The 23179-nt window shown below is 42.8% G+C and overlaps 1 protein-coding gene across 9 annotated transcripts; it reads left to right on the forward strand.

Annotated features, from left to right (window-relative positions):
- The first annotated feature begins 25 nt into the window (after positions 1 to 25).
- On the forward strand, positions 26 to 22636 carry znf362a (zinc finger protein 362a). Of its 9 annotated transcripts, none has more exons than XM_037101173.1 (13): positions 26 to 2529; positions 3062 to 3084; positions 3295 to 3387; positions 3480 to 3567; positions 12648 to 12711; positions 14638 to 14878; positions 15341 to 15382; positions 15781 to 15906; positions 16473 to 16800; positions 17755 to 17979; positions 20641 to 20719; positions 20802 to 20960; positions 21058 to 22636. In XM_037101173.1, the coding sequence occupies exons 5-13, from the start codon at positions 12649 to 12651 to the stop codon at positions 21175 to 21177; spliced, it is 1383 nt and encodes a 460-aa protein (XP_036957068.1). In that variant the 5' UTR covers positions 26 to 2529; positions 3062 to 3084; positions 3295 to 3387; positions 3480 to 3567; position 12648; the 3' UTR covers positions 21178 to 22636. The 9 variants fall into 9 exon arrangements, with proteins under 9 accessions (XP_036957068.1, XP_036957075.1, XP_036957072.1 ...); XM_037101177.1 differs by having other exon boundaries at positions 30 to 2529; positions 14671 to 14878; XM_037101180.1 differs by lacking the exon at positions 15341 to 15382 and having other exon boundaries at positions 29 to 2529.
- Positions 22637 to 23179: the final 543 nt, after the last annotated feature.

Raw genomic sequence — 23179 nt, forward strand, 5'->3', positions numbered from 1 at the left:
TAAGCTGATAGCTAATTTATTGGCCGATATCACCCAGTCTACCCCAGAAGACAACAAAATATTAATGTCAGAAACAATTTTTGACTTTATTAGAAACTGGAAATCTGTAAAACATTGTTACGTCCCTGCGGAACTGATGACTGATGTTTGTTGTATGATCGCCGAGTACTGTCGGAGCCGAGTTCAGCCGATGCCAGTAATTTGTATCAGTACTGATGAATCGTGAACTGAACCATTCCATCTGATGTGTCATGGTGTAGAAAGTAAAGTTGCATAAAATGGAAGAAATACTCAACATCTTATTCAAGTACTGTGCTTGACTTTGTGTAATTAGTTACCTCTGAGGACTGAGTGCAATCCTTTCAAACCGTCTGACTTAAGAACAAAGACGCAACTACAAAGAAGGAATCTGTGGCACACCCTCAAGTCACTCAGTATTTATTTATACATCGCTTTAACCAGCGTTTAAGTGGTGCAGCATCAGCACACTTCATATCGCGACTTTCAAAACACTGTTTGCCCCTGGATTAGTCTTAAGTGGAGACGCTCACTCTGTAACTCATTGTGTATCAACAAATCGCTGCAGATCTGAGGGCTCTGAAGAATAAAGAGGCGGGCCTTCCAGCCGTCTGTTCCAGTCCGGTGTAGTTTGCTTCCACCAAGCACGCCCCGACCTGCCTCCTCAGCACCTTTCAGCAGATTGCACATATTATTCCTTGCATGTGAACCCCTGCTCAGAAATGGTTATTTACACTCAAACCAATGTTGACAGGCAGACCTGCTGTCTGCACACATGCAATATTAATCCAGGGATCGTGTTGCAGATGGCCTCCAATCAGCGCCGGCTTTTTTTTTTTTTTTTTTGCCTCTCTGGTTTTTATGCAAGCGTTTCAGCATGAGTGTTTCCTGTGTTTGCTGCAGATGAAACCCAAGATTTGAAGCACAGATCCAGCAGACTCTCTATAGTCCTGATGAGAAAAATGTTCACACTGAGGTGAAGAGGCAGCACGAAGATGAAGAGCACACTGGAGATCCCTATCATTACGTTCACCCACAGACAGGGAAAACCCCACGGTCGCCACCCACACTGGCTCCTGTGCTGTGAGTCCACGTGGTCCTCGGTGATAAATGTCAGGGGTGTACCTGCCTTTGTCCTCTTGTGCTCCTGTCCTAAAGGAAAACACCCAGGGGAGCTGAGGATAAAGTCTCCATGGTGACGCGCCGACATCTGCGTGCTGTTCCAGGAACACGCTCTGCGAACGCCGCAGCTGCTCTCTGTTTTCTCTGGGTCAACACACTGTGCTGCCGCTGAGATCAGCATGGCAGGGTCCACAGGCTGTGCTGGAGCGAGGTATTGCCTGCAAGCGTACCCTTTCTCTTTACCTCCGTGTTTCTGTCTTTGTGTCATCTGTGCGGGGGCCCGGCGCTGCCTGTGCAGGCCCGTGCCCAGGGTCAGGAGGAGGAGGAGGGAGAGGAAGGCCATGACCCAGCAGGGGCTCACTGTGCTGGACGTGGGGCTGAACAGGTTGGGCAAACACCTGATGAGGGAGTTGGTCGTGTGCAAACAGGCAGCAGCCCACACTTCCTCCCACCTCCATCGCCACCTGACATCGAGGGCGACGACGACCCACACTGACAGGCAGCAGAGGTAGCTGACAGCATGAGACAAGCTCTTTTCTCCGTCTTCGTCCGGGTTGTCCTCCTCCTTGTGTTCCGCCTCCCCGACACAACGTCCGTCAGAGTCCGTCACCGTTTGACTTGCTGTCCTGTGAGCGACAGCAGAGTAAGGCCACAGCCGGCTGGTCAGAGTCTCCACAGCAATCACAGGTGTGATCAGGAGCAGCACCGCGCCGTACACGTGGCTCAGGAAGAGCACGAAGCGCAGGGCGATGACATCACCGGCTGGGTTCAGCTCGGTCAGCCAGGACCCGATGATGTAAAGGAAGCTCAGAAAAACTGTGGCAGAAAAAAAGATAAGTTTTTTTATAGAGCTTGGTAACTGGACTGGATTAGAGTAGTGGGAGATGTGCAGCAGCTCAATCGATTTAAAAAAAAAGAAAAGAAAATGAAATTAAAGATCACCCCCAAGACATCTTGTGAGAAATATGAAAACACCCTGCTTGGAATAGTAATTTTCGGTGTCTGTGATGTTTTTCCCACCAGAAAAAAAAAGATAAATCGTCTCATTGGACATTCATAAAATTGCATCTTCTCCTTAACCCCTCAAACGTTGCTCATCGCTCACTTCTCCTACGTCATTGAGAAGTCTATTCAGCATGTTAATATGCACTGCAGGTGTCTAGTTTCAAGTTTCTATCACAGTTGGCTTCAAAATTAGTTATGATGTAACAAAATCTTAAACTGAGATTGAAGGTGAGGACGGAAAAAAAACGTCTGTTGTTTCTGCCTGTTTTCTTGTAGGGCTGCAACTACATTTCATTTCCACTATCACTTCGTTGAATTCTCATTTGGCCAATACATCGTAAGGAGATGGTGACAGATGCCCATTATAATTTCCTGAAATCAAAGGTGCCACTTTAAAATACCAATGTCATAATATTTTGTCATGCCAACACCCAAAAATCTCCAAATGTTCGGTTTGCTACCACATAGGACCGATAAAACAAAAATCCTCACATCGAAGCTGACATGTCGGGGCTTTAGCTGTTGTTCAACTAATCCATTGATCAACTACTTGTCCCAGCATCCTAATTAAAGCTGCTACAGGGAACTTTTAATGTTGTCGATTCTGGCGCCCCCTGTGGACAGAAGCGGTACAAGCACCACTGCCTCATGTCTGAAGAGCTTTTTCTAGCTAGGGTGTGCAAGTTGTTTATTCAAGTACAGGCACAGGAACTTGTGCAAAGAAAGGGCCTGGTCAAAGTACTGCTTCAACTTATTTACACAAGTAAATACAAGAAAGTACTGGACATTTCTGTACTAAGCTACATAAACCTGAGCCTTTGTCACTCCATGCCGATTCTCCCCATTTAAGTCTCCCTCTGTCTGTTTATATCTTGTTCGGTGTTTTACGTCATTTCTTCTTCTCTTGCATTGATAGGTTGAAATCAGTCTTCTGCTTTGGTAAGCAGCATGCAATAACACTGCACAAAACATCGATAATTCCCCTCAAATGCACTAAAACTGCAGTAATCTGTTTTGAAAGTGTAGGGGGTACTCAAGTGAAGTACTGTAACAAAGTATTTGTATTTCCCACCTCGGCTGTTTTAGAAGTGAGTGAAAGAAAGAGGCACCGTATTTCAAACAATGTTTTTCTTTTTTCAAACACAACAGTTCACCGGGTGCATGCTGAGGATCTATGGAGGTCAAATACAGGTGTCAGAATAAAATGGAGACTTTTTCCTAGCCGGTTAAAACTTCCTTAGAGTGCTTATGAAAAGAACACAACTGAACTCTTACAGGTGGTGTAGCTGCTGCACAGTACATCTGATCGTGTCCTAATTCTCACCTGTGAGCAGGAAGTCGGTGAAGATCAGGAGGCAGCAGCAGCAGAAACTGACGGGACTGTGGGAGGCAGCCAAGGAGGGCAGGAAGAGAAGACTGCAGGCCAGTTTACATACACACAACACCACCGCTCTCTCCAACACACCATCCATGGCTGCAACAAAACACATACAGGTACAGGTTGAATTTCACCTTTTGCCTCGAGGTGAAAGGGCTAAGGAATGCCAGGCACTCCTGCTGACGCTGGATGTTGGAAACATTTCTACGCACTCACATTAATATGTGCATGTGATCGCTCCACTGTCATTGAACATTTAAACCCTGTGGCTGCAGATCAATAATGTCACTGTTTACTTAAGTTTTGAACCCTGAAACCAGGCGGCTGTGTACAGTTGATGAGAAATGTGCAAAGTCAGGAATAAGATCATCTGTCTCTCTTCAAAAATCATACTCAACAAAACAAAAGTGCCATGATGCAAACTAGCTCTACCCAGCTGTGTCCCAACTGTCAATATTCCCATCCCCTGACCATGACACTGTACAATCAGACTGGCTAAATTTGTTGAAGAACATTGTCTCGGTCACCTGACTGCAGCCCGAGCACACTCGCTAAACGGAAACAAACAGAAATCCAGAGCTGTGAAGTCTCATTAGCTCTTACCTGGACTTGCAGGCGCAGCATGTCAGTCTGAGCTTCAAAATGCTTCATCCGTTCTCTTCACCTCCCCCCCTTTGCTCCACCCTCAGGGGGATAATGACCCTCTCCCTCCTCCCTCCTCCTTCCTCCCTCCTCCCCCTCGCCTCCCCTCCCTGCACCTGGCCTGTGTGGAGGTGAGAGAACATGTGCGTCTCAGAGGGTGTGGCCCCTGTTTGTACAGACGCCAAAAAACCTGTCGAGCAACTAGCTAACTAACAGTGAGAGATGCAAAGTGCGTGTGTGTGTGTGTGTGTGTGTGTGTCGTGTTCAAACCTTGATACACCCACCTCGTTCAAACTACAGTCTGTCATTTCACGGTGAACGCACACACACATGCAGGTGAGCTTCACAGACTGTGGATCTCATGACTGGGCCAAAGATGAAGCCGTGTCCTGGGGATATATTCTTTTCAATCTATAATCCGGACAACAAAAAGTGTAAATGCCAGGTTTTGGAAACTCGAGGATTCATTCATGCTTTTCAGTACATCCTCGTTGTTTATGAACAGCTAAATAAACAATCAGACAGCCACTGTGCATTGTTTGGACAGGTCTGCCTCACTATGCGTGTTCTCAGATTACATCTGAATACTAAAAATGTCGTGTCTGAATACTTTTTGACTTGACTTGACTTGGCAGGGTCAGTTTAGTTGTGTGTGCTTTTGATCGAATCGCATGATCTTCTTTAGCGGAGGTCACCAAATTGTCACCATATTGTAAATGATAAAATGTTTCTTTCAGGGCCCTTCGAGAACATCTCTCCCACGCTGAGTCAAAGATGGAAGGGGGAAAAAGCGACGATTTGTTTTTCTCTGTTGGCAAATGAAGGATGTATTCCCTCATGTTTGAGAAGCTGCAGCAAACTGGCTCTGAAATGTTAGGTTACACTTTAAATTGTGTATATATAGTCATGAAGTCACAGTTTTGGGAAGCTCAGTGTCCTTAGCGAGGTTTTAAACAACAACAGAGTGATGGACGTGAGCTGGAGTCCTGTAGAGTTTTGCATTTGCTATGGATATTTAAGCATAAATTTGAATGTGTGCGTGTGTTACTTTGTATGTGATTACGCAGGTACAAGGCAGCCGTGTGTGTGTGCAGGGCTGAGCAGCGACAGAATGCGGCCGGCTCACCGAGGGAGAGTTGGGATTTTAGTGCGAAAACGTGCTTTATACAAGAGAACAACAGGATCGGCTTCAGTGCTGACGATCTCGCTCAAACAACAGACGAGTGTTCTGCTTTTCGTTGTGAAATAAATGCTGATCGCACAGTGTAATAGATATTTAATTATGAAACCATCTGTGTTTACGTTCAGTCACAGTCAGCTGGACAAAAGATGCAATATTTAAGACTTGTCTTTGGGCTCGGGGAAATTACGATGAGCATTTTTCACCACGACAACAATCAATCAATTAATTCTGAAGATAATCAGCAGATTAAAAAATTTATTTGTGAGACCAATTGATTGTTGCAGCGCTGATACCAGAGAGATTTTACACAACCTGGCAACCCAAAAGATCTTCTTAGAGACTTATAACTGATCTATAGATTATTAGTAAGACATTTATTTATTAAGCCGTTAGTTGAAACTTCTTATCATTTGTTTTAGTGGTACGCAAGTAATATAAGACCAACTTACAGGCTGCACGCTGTTATTACTGTTTGGTGAACAGAGCTATCTATATCTAAGCTCTCGTTGGTGCTTTAATTGAGGAAATAAGTGCCAGATGAATCGACTTTAAAGAAAATTGTTAGTTACAGCTGAGTTAAACTGTTTGCTTGAATTGATTTCTGACACACATTAGGCAGCAAACAAGCGTAACAACAAAAACATAAAGGATAACTTCAGGATGATGCAGAAAGGACGGAAAGTTTACCCAAAGGCGTCTACAGGTGATCTGACGGCAGTGACCTGTTTTATTTACAGCACACGTCCCTGCAGGTTTGAGTAGGAAAGCTTCACAAATGAAGTTTCTAATGTTATTGTTTGGGTGGACAAAATATTGCGTACAATAAGATTCAACAGCGCCACAAGCTGCAGCCTCTGGGAAAGGCAACAGAGTAGAATCAACACCTCTTTAAAAGCACTTTCAAACTATTGTTTTGTTATTTTGAATACAACATAACCTCAATTTTGAATCTGAGCACCACTTAATGCTTCATTCTTTTTTAACATTCACGGTTCATCATGTGTATCTCCTTGTATCGACGGCCATGAGGCGGCTGAGCCTCTGTAGCCGTGGCAGCAGTGCCATCTCCTGCTGAGCTCAGCACAGAGCATATTAGCGGCCTGCCACGCTGCTGCTGAGAGGATTACACCATATACGTACTGTACATGATCGTCATGACCTGGGACAGACAGCCAGACTTCACAGAGAGCTGGAAAAAGATGGATGCCAAATTATTCTCAGTGTGTATTTAATGCTGGAGCCTGATCTGTGTTTATTTGAGGCTGTTGGTCGTGGTGAAGTGCAGGGAACCGTGCAGAGAACTTTAGAGGGGCAGGGGCTAAAAACAGGACTTAAAACAGGACTGGTACAGGAGCTGCGTCAAATAGTTGATTAATTGATGAGTCTGACTGAAAGGAAAGTACTTGCCACGCTTTTTCTATCAACATATTTCTGTTTCACAAAAAACGTCAACCATTTGTTGGTTCCTGCTACGTTTCGTTTTGTTTTAATCTCCTCTCTTCATGAGGCATCTGAATGAAATGTCGCGATAAACACAAAACCAGTAAGCTGTGCTTCTGTGGTGCTTTTCCCGTCTGCTGGGAGCGGGATTCGAACCAGTGACCTTCCAATTGCTGGACAGCCTGTGCTACCACCTGACATACACGCCAATTATAAGGATATGTGAATTGAGCTACCACTGACACAAGAATGTATTTCTTAAAATGTAATTTTGAAGTATTTCAATGAGTGCCTGATAAAGGGTTAATCAGCAATCTAGATTTGCAAAAGCGTTCTTGTAGATTCTCAAACATTGGAGGCCTGTTTCTCCCAAACATGGAGCGCAGCTGCGGAACAAAACGAAACTGTTACGCTCGCAAAAATAGCGATAAACACCCAGAAGAACCTTTCCCCACAGCCAAGTGGTCCTATTCACCTGAACCACTGTCGTCTGTGCCGTCAGCAAGCCAGTGTTGTGTTATCAGATGGTCGTCTGCTAAACGGCCAAAAATGTAAATGTAGCTGGTGCTAAATTCTGTTAATCGCTATCTTGTTCTCCTTGATGAGGGCCGTGGACCCAAAGAACTCAACAAAAATAAATACAAATGACATTAAAAAAAATGCACTACACAAAAGGGGGGACTTTGGTCATGGGGGGGTTGCAGGTGCTCAGGGACCCCAACACCCCCCTCTCCCTCTGCACGTTCCTGATGAAGCATGCATGAGATAGATGTAATAATATGTTCAGACATTACAGTCAGCCTGCAGGGGGAAAAAAACATGTTAAATACGATCTCCCCTCGTTTTATTTCACAGCCTCTGCAGAAGAGAGTCGCCCGCGTTTTCACCGAGAAACCAGAAAATGGGTTAAAAAATCGAGTTGGAGCTCAGTGTTTGGACGCCTGCAGCACCCAGAAGTGAACAGCAGGCGACCCGGAAGGTTTGAAGTCCGACTGGGGAGCGAGCAGAAAAGAAGAGAGTAATCCGTTTTTTTTTTTTTTTTTTATAAAACATTTTCCTCTCTCGCTGGTTCAGGTACGTTGGCCGCTCCGTGCATGTTTCTTCCTCTCTCTCCCTGCCTCTTGTGTGTTTGTGCGTGTGTTGTTTTTTTTTTCTTCTTCTTCTTCTTCTCTTCGCTCTCTTCTTTCTTCCCACACACGCAGCTCTCCCGTGTCTCTTCGTCACCGTTTTTCTGTTGTAAGTCATGCAAAAGTTGTCACACAAAAGCGAGCATTTTGCAGCGCAGGAGGCGGCCGAGGAGCGGGCTCTTCTCTCCGCCGCGTCGTGCGGATTAAAAAGAAAAAAAAAAAAAGCTTTTCATTACGCGCCGCGGTTTCGCGTCGACGTTTTAGGATTTATGGTCTCGGCGGCTGCAGAGCTTTCAGCGAAGGCATGATGATTGTTGTAGGAAGTGTCAGGCGTTTTTTTTTTTCCTTTCCTTTTTTTTTTTTTCTTTCCTTCCCCCCCTCTCCTCCTCGAGCCGGGCTATTCAAACCTGCAAATCAAAGTAAACAATCGCTTTAATGCAAATATGGGCACATCGCGACGCGATCGTACGAGGCGTTCGGTCACATCTGGGGGAGAATCGTCCTCTTTATAATATTCGGATCTGCAGAATATGGCGTCCAGTGCTTATAAAAATAAGACGGGGCTGCCATTTTTGTTTTCCTTTTGTCTGAAATTTTTTAATAAACTGTCTGAGAATGTGGGAGAGGCGGCGGACAGGCTGCTGAGCGCTGCGGAGGATCGTCGTTTCTCTGTGTGGAGGAGATGCTCTCCTTTCCAGCGAGCTGCTGCCGCTGCTGCACGTTTAATAACAAAACAGAAAAGCATCTTATAGATTCTGCTGCTTTGGGGGGGCGGATTTTGACCGGAGGGGTGATAAAGCACAGCAGGTACAAAGGAAGGAGGGAAAGTTAAACCCTAACTTTAGTTTCAGAGATTGGACCGTGTGTGTCTGTCTACAGGTGATCTGACAGTCAAGACCTGTTTTGTGTTTTATTTCACCGAAGCTGAAATATTTCAGATTTTCAAGATAGTTTTCGTTTGTGGTGACACTGACTGCTAGTCATCTGTAGGACTATTATTATAACACCAAATTGTAATTCAGTAATAGCAGCAGCTACATTATAGCAGATGAGTTTGGTGTTATATTACCTGAGCACCACCATCATTTATGAGTTTTTAACAAAAGGCTTCGTTATGTAATGATGTTTTATAAATCAGTTATAGGCCATTCAGTGGGCGCTGTGTAGTTTTGTGGAAGAAATTCAAACTCACATTTTTAATATTTACAATATTGATGAGCTAATGATAGAATTCAGAAACATTTATTTTTTCCATAACTGAATAAATAAGCCATTTTCAGAGGGAAATAAGGTCCCCAGGACACTGTTTAAAGCTAGAGAGGTGGCAGGGTCCGCCACATATAAACAAAGTAAAACAGTATGAAGCTGTGTTGTCCTTAATGGTCAGTTTGTTTATTCAGTTGTGAAAACAAAGAGAGCTTGTTTATTTAGTTTGTTTACACATGAAAAAAAGGAAGATATTTAGCTTTCTTCTCATAAAACAACATAGTGCACCTATACAAAAAAAAAAAGAAGCTCTTTTGGGTTGCCAGGTTGTGTAATATCGGTCTGAGGTATTAGGGCTAGAATCACTCTCACTCACAATTACTGTCATTATCGATTAATCTGCCAATTTTTTCAATGAACTGTTCAGTGTGCCAGTGTCAAAACAAATCTGAAAAATTCTTGTCACAACGTCCCAGAGCCCAAAGAAAACATCTTTAAAATGATTCTTTTGTCCCAAACCCAGAGACTCTTCATTTGCCAGCATAACAGAAGAACAAAAGCGCCACAATCCTCACATTTAAGAAGGTGGAACAAACAAACACTTAACACTTTTCCCTGATAAATGACTGAAACGATCAAAATATTTGGCACTCGGCTAAGCGATCGATCAACTAATCGCTGCAGCTCTGGCTGGTATTTAGTTACGGCAGTTTGTAATCCATCAAGAACTGGTCGAGGATTCTGCACTTTGTAAACAGCCATCAAGTCTCCGTTTATAAATGTTGGTCATTAACAAAAGGATTTCAGTCCATCAAGTCGACAGTTTTATGCTAATTCATGGAGATTTTGCACAGCATGCCAACTCAAAAGTAGTTATAAATGGCTTCAGTCAAACTTTTTACATTGTGTCACATCGCCGATGTTAAAATAGAGTATAGTGTGAGCCTACTCTTTTCAGCTTCAGGCACTAACCCAACCGTGGAATATCATCCTACTTGATGAAGGTTGGATGACCAAGACATGGAACATAATAAGGCTGATGTGTGGCTCACCTGGTGACGTTCATCCCTCATTCAACCCTGCAAGGACGTCACTTTGACATCACTAGTCAACGCTGAAAAGAGTGAGAGTCTTTTTAAACTTTTCATTTTTCCTCTGCTCCTACTCTCCACCACCGTTTGAGTTTAGCTGGTAACTAACCGTGCGTACTAAGTTGAAACAAAAAGATCACGGGAGAGACTAAACCTTTTAAAAGTCTATTATTTTGATAATTTTATTATTATTATTATTTTTAAATGGTCTTATTTGCCAAAAACCTTTCTTGGATTCCTCTGTGGACCACTAGAGGGAGCTTGCCTACCACAGTTTGAGACTATTGGGCTAAAGTGATCTTTGTAAATTAGTAATTAACCATTAATAGAGCCATGAGTGACAACTACTGACCCTTCTTAAAGGATGACTTATTAGAAACTAGCATTCCACATCACACTGCATGAATTCCTTTTCGGTGATTAAAACTTTTGCCAAACAGGACCAAAACTTTAATATTTATTTGATAATGAAGTAAGAGCAAAACCCTCTGGCCTTCCAGCTTCCAGCTTGATGCGTTACAATGCTGTTATAAACTGAAAGTTGTTGGGTTTTGGACTTTTGTCGGATAAAAACAATAACTTTGAATCAATCACCTTGTTCAGATGGTGATAATGGCAATCTGTCACTATTTTCTGACATTTTATTCACACGAACAATTCAGTAACCTACGGATTAATCCTATAGAAATGTGTGTCGTATTCTTATAAGAGATATTGAGCTCCTCTCTAAAGCACCTGCATCAGAAATACTGGATGTACATGCCATTTTCCCACCTGCTGGAAATACTTAAAACCTTCTAACACCAAAGTATAAATGTTCAGGTCCTGCAGAAACTCAGCTGCATTTGTGCAAAAAAAACAAAAAAAAAACTGAAAACAAAATCATCAAACTGTTCTGGCTCGAGTGGTCCTACAGTCAGTCCAACAGCAACACAGCCTGGACTCTTCATGCTGAGGACGTTACACGCAGTATGAATGTACAACAACACAGGGGAACTTTAAGACTCATGCAGACCCTCGCTGCCATTGGAGGGTGTCACCTCTTCAAAAGTAAAGAAACAAAGATGTCCAGCGGCAGTCAAAACCCCTGAGCCCGCTCCCCTCGAGGCACAAAGCCTCCAGGAAGGGAAACTGATCCCCGCTGGCATCATTAGAGAAATATTTTGTGGGGTTTACTGTACGCTCGTACCCCCGAACGTATCGTTTTTGTTTCTCTTGGCCCGCAGACGTGGACTGTGTTATGCCTCCGCTAAGCCAAACAGACTTAGGAATGGTGAAGCGTGCCAAAGCACGCAATGCAAAAATGTTTTAAAAAAAGGAACTTCATACGAGTTTGAGAGAAGAGAGGAGAAGCTATGGAGAGACGGGCCTTTGGATCGTAACTTTAACAGCCAGAGAAATCCCTCCCAGAAGTTTCTGAACATCTAAACAGCACACAAAACAGCTTGTGTGCTGAATTGCAGCCTATATTGAAAATAACATGTCTTCATTTAAAAGTCAGTCACATATGTAGATATTAAGAAAAAGAAACTGCTGTGTCACTCACAAATCAGTGTGCAGCATCCTCATATTACTCCCATCTTCATTAGCTTCTGTCTATGTCAGAGGTGAGACTGTGCAACACTTCCCCTGTTTCCTCTCAGACTTTAGCTGCCCAGGGGCCCCACGTGTCGAGGAGGACAGGATCTGAGGCACATCTTTTTTCTTTTTTTTTTTTTTTTAAACCTCTCTGTTCAGTCTGATAACCGCTTTGGGAGGGTTCCATTCTGTAGCTTTTGTAATCATGAGAAGGAGCCTATCTCTCAGGCAGTGTGCCCATCGCTTAGTCTCGTGGTTTGAAATCTTAAGAAAAAGCTTCCGGACTCAAAACATTTTCTCGCTGACTTCACTCACCGCGGCAGCAGCGAACCCCTCCTGTCCGTCAACGTGCGACGAAGCGTCGGCTCAGGGGGGAAAAGTGTGGAGGCACGCGTTTCCCGCTCGCACTTTCGGGAGAGGGGGATAAGCCAGTACTGGCCGCACTATCACAAGACTGGAGCAAGTTATCTCCATTTATCACATCAAACAGTCAGCTGCTGCTTGGGTGGAGAGCTACTGACACAGTGTTAACCACCGGCTTCACACTAACAATAGATCTTCACATCATTTTCAAGTAGGACATTTTTAAGGAATATTTTACAACAGTGGTTGCCAACTTGGGATGAACACAGCCGGGGGGTTGATACAATGACCAAGAGAGGGAAGTTGAAAAATAATTCCAGCTGCATTTAGTTAAACTTAAATGCATTATTGCATTTTCTGTGTGGAAACGAAGAATGTAAGCATTAAAGATTAAATCACTCACCTTTTCGACCGGCAATGAGGCGTCCCCTCTCTGAGGGACAGATGGAGGATCTGTGCTCACCTTGTTTATAACCCTTGTGTATTCATTTCAGGATGGCTGAACCTCGCTTTAACAATCCCTATTTTTGGCCTCCACCTCCTGCCATGCCCGGCCAGGTGAGTGACTCTGGTATTCACTGCAAAGTCATTGTACAGTCGATGTTTCTTTGTAAGGGTTCATTTTTTTCGAAGCATCAGTCTGGAAGATTTCAGTCCTGGTTGATTTGGTCAGTCTGTTGGGCATGAATTGGTCTTTATTTTTTTTCCATCAGTCTGTGATCATCAGTGATCTGGTGTCTGAGTCTGTGTCAAGCAGGACACGGTGAATGCTGTTGGTTACACTGCTGAGGAGGTGTGCTGCCTTTCTCCCATAACAACTCCTTCAGCTCGTTCCATTACTCCTGTTGACTGAATAAAACTGCTCCTTGCAACATTTCAAAACTGTTCCACTGTCAACAAACGCATAAAGGACTATTGTTTTAAGTCTGCAGACACATTTTTCACAAAGACAGCGATCCTGGCTGAGCTCACGGACAAACACATATGACTTTGTGATAAAAGTGAGCTGGTGTTGGGCCAGTGAAAAGCTTTCAATGTGACGAGTACGTCATTCACGAATACATCGTTTTTAAAGGAATGTCGCCACACACGCACAATTTATGATCCTGCAGATAATTAAAAAGGCACTATGTTGTTTTGGAAAAGAAACTCAGATCACCTAACATTAACAATACTGATGTAATGTAAAATAACAATACAAACTCAAGCTGTTCTCAGAGGAAAATAAGGCTCCTAGAAAACTGTTTGGTGCTAGAGAGGTAAAACTGTAAAAGAGTATAAAAACAGCATGAAATGATGCCGTTCTTTGAGGTCAGTTTGTTTATTCTGTTTTATTCAGTCATGTAAACAAAGAGCGTTTGTTTATTTAGTTTGTTTAGGTACAAAACACAAGCCAATAAAAGTTATTTTCTTCTTCCACAAAACTACACAGTGCACCTTTAAATAAATATTGCAATACTTGATGTTCAGTGGGCAACAGACTCAATCACTATTGTGTCGCCTCATAAGTTGAGAGTCACTGACCTCACAGACATGTTTGTAAAGTAAAGACATTTGAAATTGTTACTTTAAATAAAGTACTATTTAAAAGAATTGTTTGACATTTTGGAAATACGTTTATTCACTTTCTAGCAGAGAAGTAGATCAGAAGATTGATGCCACTCTAGTCTGCACGGTAAATATAAAGCTAAAGCCAGCAGCCAAACATTAACAAAATCCACTGACCAGATCCTTCAGAGAGTTAATTGTTTTGGTACAAAAACCAATGTGTCAAACCAACAAGTAGCCTTTTAACTTTATATATCTCTTGTCATTTGATATCTTTTTTGCCCTAATCAAAAACAAAAGCAGCGTGTGATGTTTTAACAGAGCTTAAAAGGTGATGCAAAGCAAATTTTTACCTCCGAACAGAGCCAGGTTAGCTGTCTCCCCTCAATTCAAATCTTTGTGCTAAGCTAAGCTAACTGGCTCAAGCTATACATTATAGCTGGCCTACAGATATGAGAGTGTTTTCAATGTTCTTATTTAAATCACAGCAGAACAGGACTCAGTTTATTCTCCAAGTATAATCAGACTATTCCTTTTATACGGTGGTTCCCAACCATTGGTTCAGGACAGTTCAAGGGGTCTCCTGATGGATCTGAGAGGTCACCAACTGATACAGGCATTCATGAGCACGATCTGTCAGACACTCTCTTTCTCTTTCTTTTCTTGTGAACTACTGGATACAATCCATGCTGGACTCTAATCCTTCGTATCAGAGAAATCAGAGACCAGTTTGCTTTATTTTAAGGGGTCAAAAGCCATAAAGTTGTGAACCACTGGTTGAATAAGGCCGCTAGCTGCTGCTTGTCACAGAGGTTAACTGAAAGTTTGGGCACTATGTCACGTATCAGCCACTAGAGGGATCCATCGCCTCACACAGTGACTGTGACTGAACTGATGGCTGTTTTCTTGTCACAAATGTTGTTTCCTGGTGGTCAGCTGGATAACCTAGTCTTGATCAATAAAATCAAGGAGCAGCTGATGGCAGAGAAGATCCGACCGTCCCATCTGCCTGCTGCCTCAGCACCTTCCCAGCAGCCCTTGCTGGCTCCCCCGAACCAGGCGGACGGCGTCCAGCACGTGATGTCCAAAGCCCAGCAGATGCCGGCCCTCCACGGCCACAGCCCGTCTCAGCCGGACATCGCCCTGCACGCCCGCCCCGCCTCCAGCTCCGTCACAGGTACTCCTTCAGCTTCTTCTTCTTTTTAATGCTATTTATAGGTTCTCTATTTAGCAACTGGAAAAAAAAAACATACAACACATACTTGATGATTCTGAACATATTTATTGCTTTTAAACATGAACTGGAGCACATGACATGTTTCACAATTCAAGAATTAGAATTAGTTCTGTTTTGGGTTTAAATCTTGTCACTTCTGAGCTCTTTGGTGACGTAGGTGCTGAGGTTCTGACCATGAACTGCAACGTCTCCGGTTCACATCCAGTCTGAGAACTTTGTTGCTGTCGTGTCTGATTCTCTTTTCCCGCCGTCTCTCCACTCTCAGGATTCGAATTGATGCAATGCGAATTTTCAAATGTTTCATATGTGTGTCTGGTGTTGACAGTGCTTCTTGTGGTAACTGAATGTTTTTTTTTGTCACCTTCATCAAATGTAGAGATCAACCTATGTTGTTGTTTTCAGGGCCGGTAACAGTTATTAGTAATCAAGGACACGATATTTGGAGTAAGTATATATTTGCAGTAAAAATCAAAAATGTATGTCATGTTCCAATGATCACAAAAACTTCTGAATATCAGATCCCACAATCAGCCATCCCAATAATCCATCCATCTGTAATCAAATCGGCAAGCTCAGTTTGTTTGGGAAAGGTTATAATTGCAATCCTGTTCTACTTAAGGGCTTAAAATATGTCAGGAGGAGAAGAAAAGACTGATTTTTGCCGTCATTATCATTGTTTTGTAAGTGCAGCATAAAGTCTGTGGAACCGCAGACAGTTCAGGGAGTGGAGCCAAGTCTCAGTCCCATGTTGATACTTGCTTTTTCCTCTGTCAACATAAAAAAGTACTGAGGCTCTGAAGTTCATCAGGATGATGAAAGATGTGTTTTGCACATTTTTCCAGGTCGTATTTTGGGGGATGTTAATTTGAATCTGGACGAAAAAACAGCTTTAAAAGCCAGAGGATTATGGGAAGACTGGCATCTGCGTCAACTCATCGACCATCCATCCAGGACGAACCACGTCTCAGGTAACTAATGGTGGAAATTGTTGCTACACCTCTCTAACCCTCACGCCTGTTGACAGTGCACCTCGCTAAGGGTGGGGCAGCTCTGTCAGCCTGCACACACAAACAGAGACTCGTTCTGTTGACAATGGCTGCCTGAGGCTTTCATTGGTTGTTAGTACCGATAATAGGCTGGGGGATTTTGGACTCCTATAGAGGTAGAGAGGATAAAGTCAATATGCGATGAACAATTATCCTTTAAACACTACTACAAGTGAAGGTCATATTACAGAAGCCTGTATGCCAGATATCACTGTTTGCCAACCAGCCTGCTATACCAACACTGCACCGCCGTTGAGTAGCTGTTTGTCAGGTTTTCATCTTGCATTAAAATTTTTCAGATTAGTCCAACTTTAAATACAAGATATTGAATAATAATAGATAAATAAAAGATAAATACACAGATAAATATACTTAAATCCTCTCTGTACTATTACTACTCCTATATATCAGCTTTTTTAATTGGGACTCTGAGTCTTCTGAAACGTATTGTAATCATGTCCTTGTCTTCACTTGTCTCCCCCCATCAGGTGTGGCGCTGGCATCCAGAACAGGCAACCTCAACACCTCAGAGATCATTACCCCCACCACGCCCACCTCAAGCGGCCACAGTCGGCTGGGCGGAGCCCCCACACCTCACCTTATCTCGGGGCTGGCCTGCAGCCACGGGATGGACCATGGGAAGAACAACGGGGGTCTGGTGGGGCTCCTCGGCCCCCCTCCGAAGGTGGAGCGAGGGCGTAAGAAGATCAAAGCTGAGAATGGGTCTTCCCTTTTGGTGGTGCCCTACCCGATCCTCGCCTCAGGCAACGACCAGTCCTGTGTCACCATCACGGCCAAAGAGGGAAAAACCTACAGGTACAGAAACTGTTGGCATCACGCAGCCGCTAACACCAAGTTACATTTCCCCACTGACAGATCGACGGATGATAATGTTGTTTTGTGTGTTTAAATATTACTTTGGTAAAAGTAAAAGTTGGCCGTTACAAATAGTACTTCAGTATGATATTCAAGTATCTGATATTGAACGTATGTTAGTATCAAAAGTACAAGAAAAAATAAATTCTTCATATAGTTCGAGGACAACTGATTATCAGCAGTGGTGGAAAGAGTACTGAACATCTTTACTCAAGGATGAGTACAGTTACATCGCTTAAGTGTTACTTAATTACAAGTAAGACTACTATTATTGAAATGATACTTCAGTAAAAGTACAAATCATTCAGGATTAATCAGAGTGTAAGTTACTTTTTAACTGTTGATGTTTGAGGCGTTATCTGTAGCAGGCATACTCAGCACTCAATTATGATTTCAAAAGTAATCAAGTAGATAACATGGTCGAGTGCATGCGTAACTACAGGTAAAATAACAGACAAAATACTCAAAAAAGTAGCTGTAATTAGTTACTTTCCCCTCTGCCAGATTGATATTCAGCATTTTTTTTTTCAGTTTTCAAAGTATTTTTTTTTGTTTTGCTGATTAAATAATTGATCCATGCAATCTGATGCAAGGAAGTTACAAGGAACCAAAGTTATCAAACACGTGTAGAGAAGTGAAAGTCTGATTTATACTCAAAGCGCATGTAAACCATAAGCACTGCAAAGCTGCGCTACATTGTTACACATATTTGAAAGAAAGGAGATGTAAAAAGAGGAACAAGCAGTCAGAAGCAGAGGGATGTCGTCCGAGCCACGCTAACACAATAACGCTGCCGTGACAGAAACACTGCGGTTGCGCAGCATGCAGTATGCGAGCGCTCCGTGTCATGTGTGTCCTCACGGCGTCTGTCCTCTCGCTGCGCTCTCGTTTCAGGTGTAAAGTCTGTCCGCTGACCTTCTTCTCTAAGTCAGACATGCAGATTCACTCCAAAACGCACACGGAGGCGAAGGCTCATAAGTGTCCTCACTGCACCAAGTCCTTCGCCAACGCGTCGTACCTGGCCCAGCACCTGCGCATACACCTGGGCGTCAAACCTTACCGCTGCTCCTACTGCGAGAAGTGTTTTCGCCAGCTCTCCCATCTGCAGCAGCACACCAGGTCAGATCACACCTATTCTGTTGTCACCAAAAGCTGTTATGAAATTTCCAGTTCTCTCTGCTTGTGTCTGAAGTTGTTGCTGAGAGACAGGTTTCATGCAATGCATCGTAGACCTGACTCAATTTCCTGAAAGAGGGAGTTTACATGCACACTACTGTTCCTGTATTATTCCCAGTATGACAGTGTTTACCAGTCATGTAAGCGTTCTGTTCAATTTGGATACTCAGAGAGTAGCATTTTTACAATAAAGCCATGAGAGATGTGCAGATATCATTCAGGTTTCAGGAGCATTATTTTCGACGTCTGTACAGCACGCTCACATCTTCACTGGGGTTTTGCGTCAAGCGGCCTTTTGCTCTGTGTGCAGGGCTTTGTTAGAGATGCAATAGAGAAGCCCACATTCTCTTCTGATGGACGAACACACCTGCTTTAAAACAGCACAATCAACATGACTTATATGTCAACAGGTCTTCGGATTTAACCAAGCATAACAATGCCGACCTTTTCAAAAAGATGATTTTAAAGGATTGAAAGAGGGAGGTTCTGTTTGTACAGTCCAACAATTCCGCCGCCGGTGGAAAGTTATGAAACAGAATCCTATTGTGATGCAAACAGGCAAAATGACGTCTCCAAAAGTCCCAGTTTTGTATATGCTTACGAGCATGCTCATAAACAGGAATATTACTTTCTAGTTAGCCATGTGAACATCCTAGTAACAATATTGTCGTCTTCATGAAAAGGGCAAACGCTGGAATATTTTGTGCTTGGTGAAATTAAATACTGCAATCTGTGAATTATCCAGACATCAGGCTGTGGCACAAAATTCTGGGCCCCTCCTCAAATCTCTGTCTGTCCATCCTAGTACAGGGGCCACTGACCTCAAGGACAGAGAGTAATGTGGAGGGCAACTCGTTTTATGAGACAAGTTGTTCTGTTTCTCGACGTCGTCCGCTTTCTTTGTCAGCAGAAGGGTTTTTATAAGACGCCCAAAAACCAATCATCGCATTTTGGGGGTTTTTTTTCACCCGCAATTCCGTTAGTAGTTACTCTACATTATATTAAGCTTCACTACACTGAAGCTGCAATGTAGCAAGCTAAGCTACAGCAACATGGCAAAAGTATTTTAACTACATCGAAGCTATTTTTTTAATGTATATATTGGAACAACTTCAGCATGTTAACATAATTAAACAGTGGATACTCTGCAAATAGTATATTATAGTTATAGTTTTCGTTAAGGTTCTCTAGTCTGGATTCTAGTTTCAGCCTTGATATTTATATGTTATATTTGAGTTTGTCTATTTAGTTATGGTATATAATTCAGCCTTTAATTGTATTTGTTTCTTTTACCTGTCTCATTGTTGTGGCATTTTGATTTATGTCAAGTGGCTGTGACACTTAAATTTCCCTTTGGGATTAATAAAGTTCTCTATCCGTCTACCAGTATCACATATAACTGGCAGTTTCAAAAGGTGTATTTTTATTAGTCCCACTCTGTTCGAGTAGCTATATCTACATACATTTTAAGCTAATAATTTTGACTAACCACCATAATTTGGTTTTGTAGAAATTGCATTTTTGTTGTACCCTCCGCTGGTTAAAACTTACAAAAGTAATAATTCAGAGTAATGTAAACTTTTCAAATGTTCCTCTGTTCCCTCATTTCCCCACCTCTTACCTGCTGTATGTAACGTTACTGTATTTGTTTATTATTTAAGTTTGTCTTTTGCAGAAAACACCGACGCTACCACCACACTACTGAGAAATGTAGTTAAACTAGTAATGGCGCTACTGCCCAACACTGGGAATCATGCGGTGGATTCGGTGCACATACAAGTTTGTACAAAATAACCGCACAAGTGGGCCTACATAATATAGGAGAGGTCGCATCACAGTCGGTGGTTTACAGGAGGGATGTAATACCAGATAGCATCTCTCTCCCCATCGAGCATGTGTGGTTGGCAGTAGACGGGAGGGGAGAGTGAAGGCAGATTGCCCTCTAGTTAATTGATTGTGGATGGCATTGTTCTCTTCGATGGATAAAAAACAGAAGGATAAAATGCCAAGGCGGGTCTACGCCCCTGCAAGGAATACCACTAACACTGATTGTGAAGAAGACATTACCCCTCTAATGGCCTCCTTAGTACATAAACCTCTTATTGTTATTGAATGAGTACTGTACATAAGTGTTATTTCGAGGCACTGGTATCTCCATTTCCTGCTAGTTTATGCTTTCACGCTGGGCCAAAGTGGTGCATTTTTAATTCATGTATTTATCAGCAATAAGACACACAAATCGGCCAGGCAGATAATCAGTCTACCCCTAGAACTGATGAGAAATAAAAAAAAATTTCGCTCACATTAGGACCACGTTAAGAAAGGATCTTGTTCTGCCCAGTCTGAAAGAGAGTCCCTTTGTTTATTTTAGCACTCCTTGTGCAACATCAACTGGCCAGCTTTTGTTGCTTTGTACAGGCACAGATTACAAACATGTTCAACATGTTTAACTGGAAACAACCTCTCCGGTATGTTCGCACAAAACAGGAAATAAAAATTAAGGAAGTCATCACACCTGATAGTTACATATACTGCTTGAATATGTGGCTTTGTCTTGAATTCCATTTAGCCTCCTTTCAGTGTGTATCATGTTTCCTCCTTCAGGATCCACACAGGCGATCGGCCGTATAAATGCGCTCACCCAGGATGTGAAAAGGCTTTTACACAACTGTCAAATCTGCAGGTAAACATTAACTGCTTTCTTATAGCTTCTGCGGTGATTCGTGAACGGGGGCTGACTTTCTGTTTTCTATCCTCTGCTCAAGTCTCACCAGAGGCAGCACAACAAAGACAAACCCTTCAAATGTTCCAACTGTTACCGTGCCTACTCGGACTCTGCCTCCCTGCAGATCCACCTTTCCGCACACGCCATCAAGAACGCCAAGGCCTACTGCTGCAGCTTCTGCGGCAGGGCGTACACCTCGGTGAGCTGGAAGTCGTATATTTAAGATCTGTGCTGCAGCGAAGGTGTGCGCTCAAGTGCTGATTTCCTCTTTTGTTGTTTTTTTTCCCTCCTCCCAGGAGACGTACCTCATAAAGCACATGACTAAACACACGATGATGGAACATGTGGTGTCCCATCAAACCCCTCAGCACAGGACAGAGTCTCCTGCCATCCCTATACGGATCTCCCTCATCTGAGCTCCACACACATTTCCTGTCCCCCCATCACAGACATTTCCTGTGACTTCGGCGCTTATCTGATGGACTTTGAACCCAAGATCGGGTTCCAGATTGTAAAAGTATTTTGTAAAGAGGTGCTCTTTTGATGGGTATCACCTCCTTTCCTTTCATGCTGACCAGATAGTATTATCGGGGACATCCAAAGATGACTTCTCAGCACTTTCAGGCCTGGGAACGACAGGCCGCAAACATTTCTTTTTTTCTATGTGACTTAACAGAAGAACCAACTTGCTCCAGGCAGCTACATGGAAAACGTTTTGAACCTTTTGTGTTACAACAGCTAACATTGTCTTTTTGTTTTCTTTATATGGTCGTCCGCTTACTTTACTCAATAGTCTTCCGTTAGCTCGGTTGGCAAGTGAACATAAAGGTGAATGCTTATATAAAGTGTATTCATGTATATCGTGCCACTTTTTTACGTCAGTGTTTGCTATGTTTCACCAATCACGTAGCCGTAACGCACCCCATTACGTGTCAGCGCCTTCTGTTTACTCATTCTGTAACCATTTTGCTAAACGCCACCCCTGAATAGGATGTGTGACTCCTGATTAGAAGGATGGATATATTTTCCTTTACATATTTTTGTAATGTTATAAAATATGCTCAAGGCGGTCCTGGAAAAAAAACAAAAAAAAAACGGTTTAACGAAAAAGGAAATTCCACAGCTATTACTCAAAAAGACAAATTGAAATTCCGGCTGATGCGGTGAAAGTGAGAGCTTCTGCTTTCAGGTAGAAGGAGTGAAAGCTTGTTTTGGTTAAAATCACACAAAACTCTCCTGAAAACATATTCATTTGTATTCATTTATCTCGCCGAATTCACCACGTTATTACTGATGTTTGGGTTAAAGGGGCTCTGTGGACTGAGATACATCCTTTGAACCGTCCTGTGGAGTTCCTCCTCAGAGAAATCCACAGTCCAGCATTGTTAAACAACTTAATCAGATCATCCACAGGCTTCTGTAGGCGGAGAGAGAGAGTCATATGTCACATATGGCCGATGATGTTATTCATACATGTAAATTGCCTATTTGCATGTATGAATCATCTGTGTGATTTGTTCTGTACGGCCCCCAATATCAGGTTGAATTGAGCTCTTGTAGCAATTGACGTAGTGGCAACAGTGACATGTTCCACCTTCACTCTGCCACGCGTACAGATGGGCTCCTCTGCCGGAAAATATGAATTCTCAGCCGAAGCGTCGCGAGTCTTTGATGCCTCATGCGGCCATCGTTTTATGAATGAACTCTCTCCATTTTATATGCATTTAAGCCTTAACTTTGTTACACCTCTGTAGGGGCCACGCTCTTTATTCTTTTATCACTTTTACATTTGCCTTTTATGTCACAGCATGGTGTATACTGTATATAAACTATATTGACTGTCAACCTGTTTTATAATAAATGATTCTATAATTACAAGTAGTGGTGAGACAGCTTGTTTCGGTTCTGCCGGCCGCACTTAAAGGGTAACTCCACATATTTTTGCATACAGGTTAGGGTTGTGTTTACAGGTCTTGGGGAGTACTACTGCATATGTAGAGAAGTAGTATAAAGCCTTTTGAGGAAGCTGTGTGTAATCTAATTAACTGCCATCAGTCAGTGATCGTTTGCATTGTAATGTGCGAACCAGGTTCCTAAAAGCAGGTCCACTGCTCTAACATTGCACTCCAATAACACTGTTGGATTTAATGGACAGTTTATTGACATAAATTCAAAAAGTAGATGCAGAGATATTTCCCCCTTTTTCTTTTTAATTAATCCCTTCTTCCTTTTCAGAACTTTACCCACAATGCAACTTAGTGTCTGCATGACAACAGTGGAGGTAATTACATGTAGCTTCCTCTGGAGCCACAAAATACATTATTTACTTTTTCCACATATGCAGTAATACTCCCCAAGACCTGTTGACATGCTAAAATATGGGAAATTGGTGGATTTATCCTTTAAACCATTCATTGT

The sequence above is a fragment of the Acanthopagrus latus genome, chromosome 6, assembly GCF_904848185.1.
Source record: "Acanthopagrus latus isolate v.2019 chromosome 6, fAcaLat1.1, whole genome shotgun sequence".
Classification (NCBI taxonomy): Eukaryota; Metazoa; Chordata; class Actinopteri; order Spariformes; family Sparidae; genus Acanthopagrus; species Acanthopagrus latus.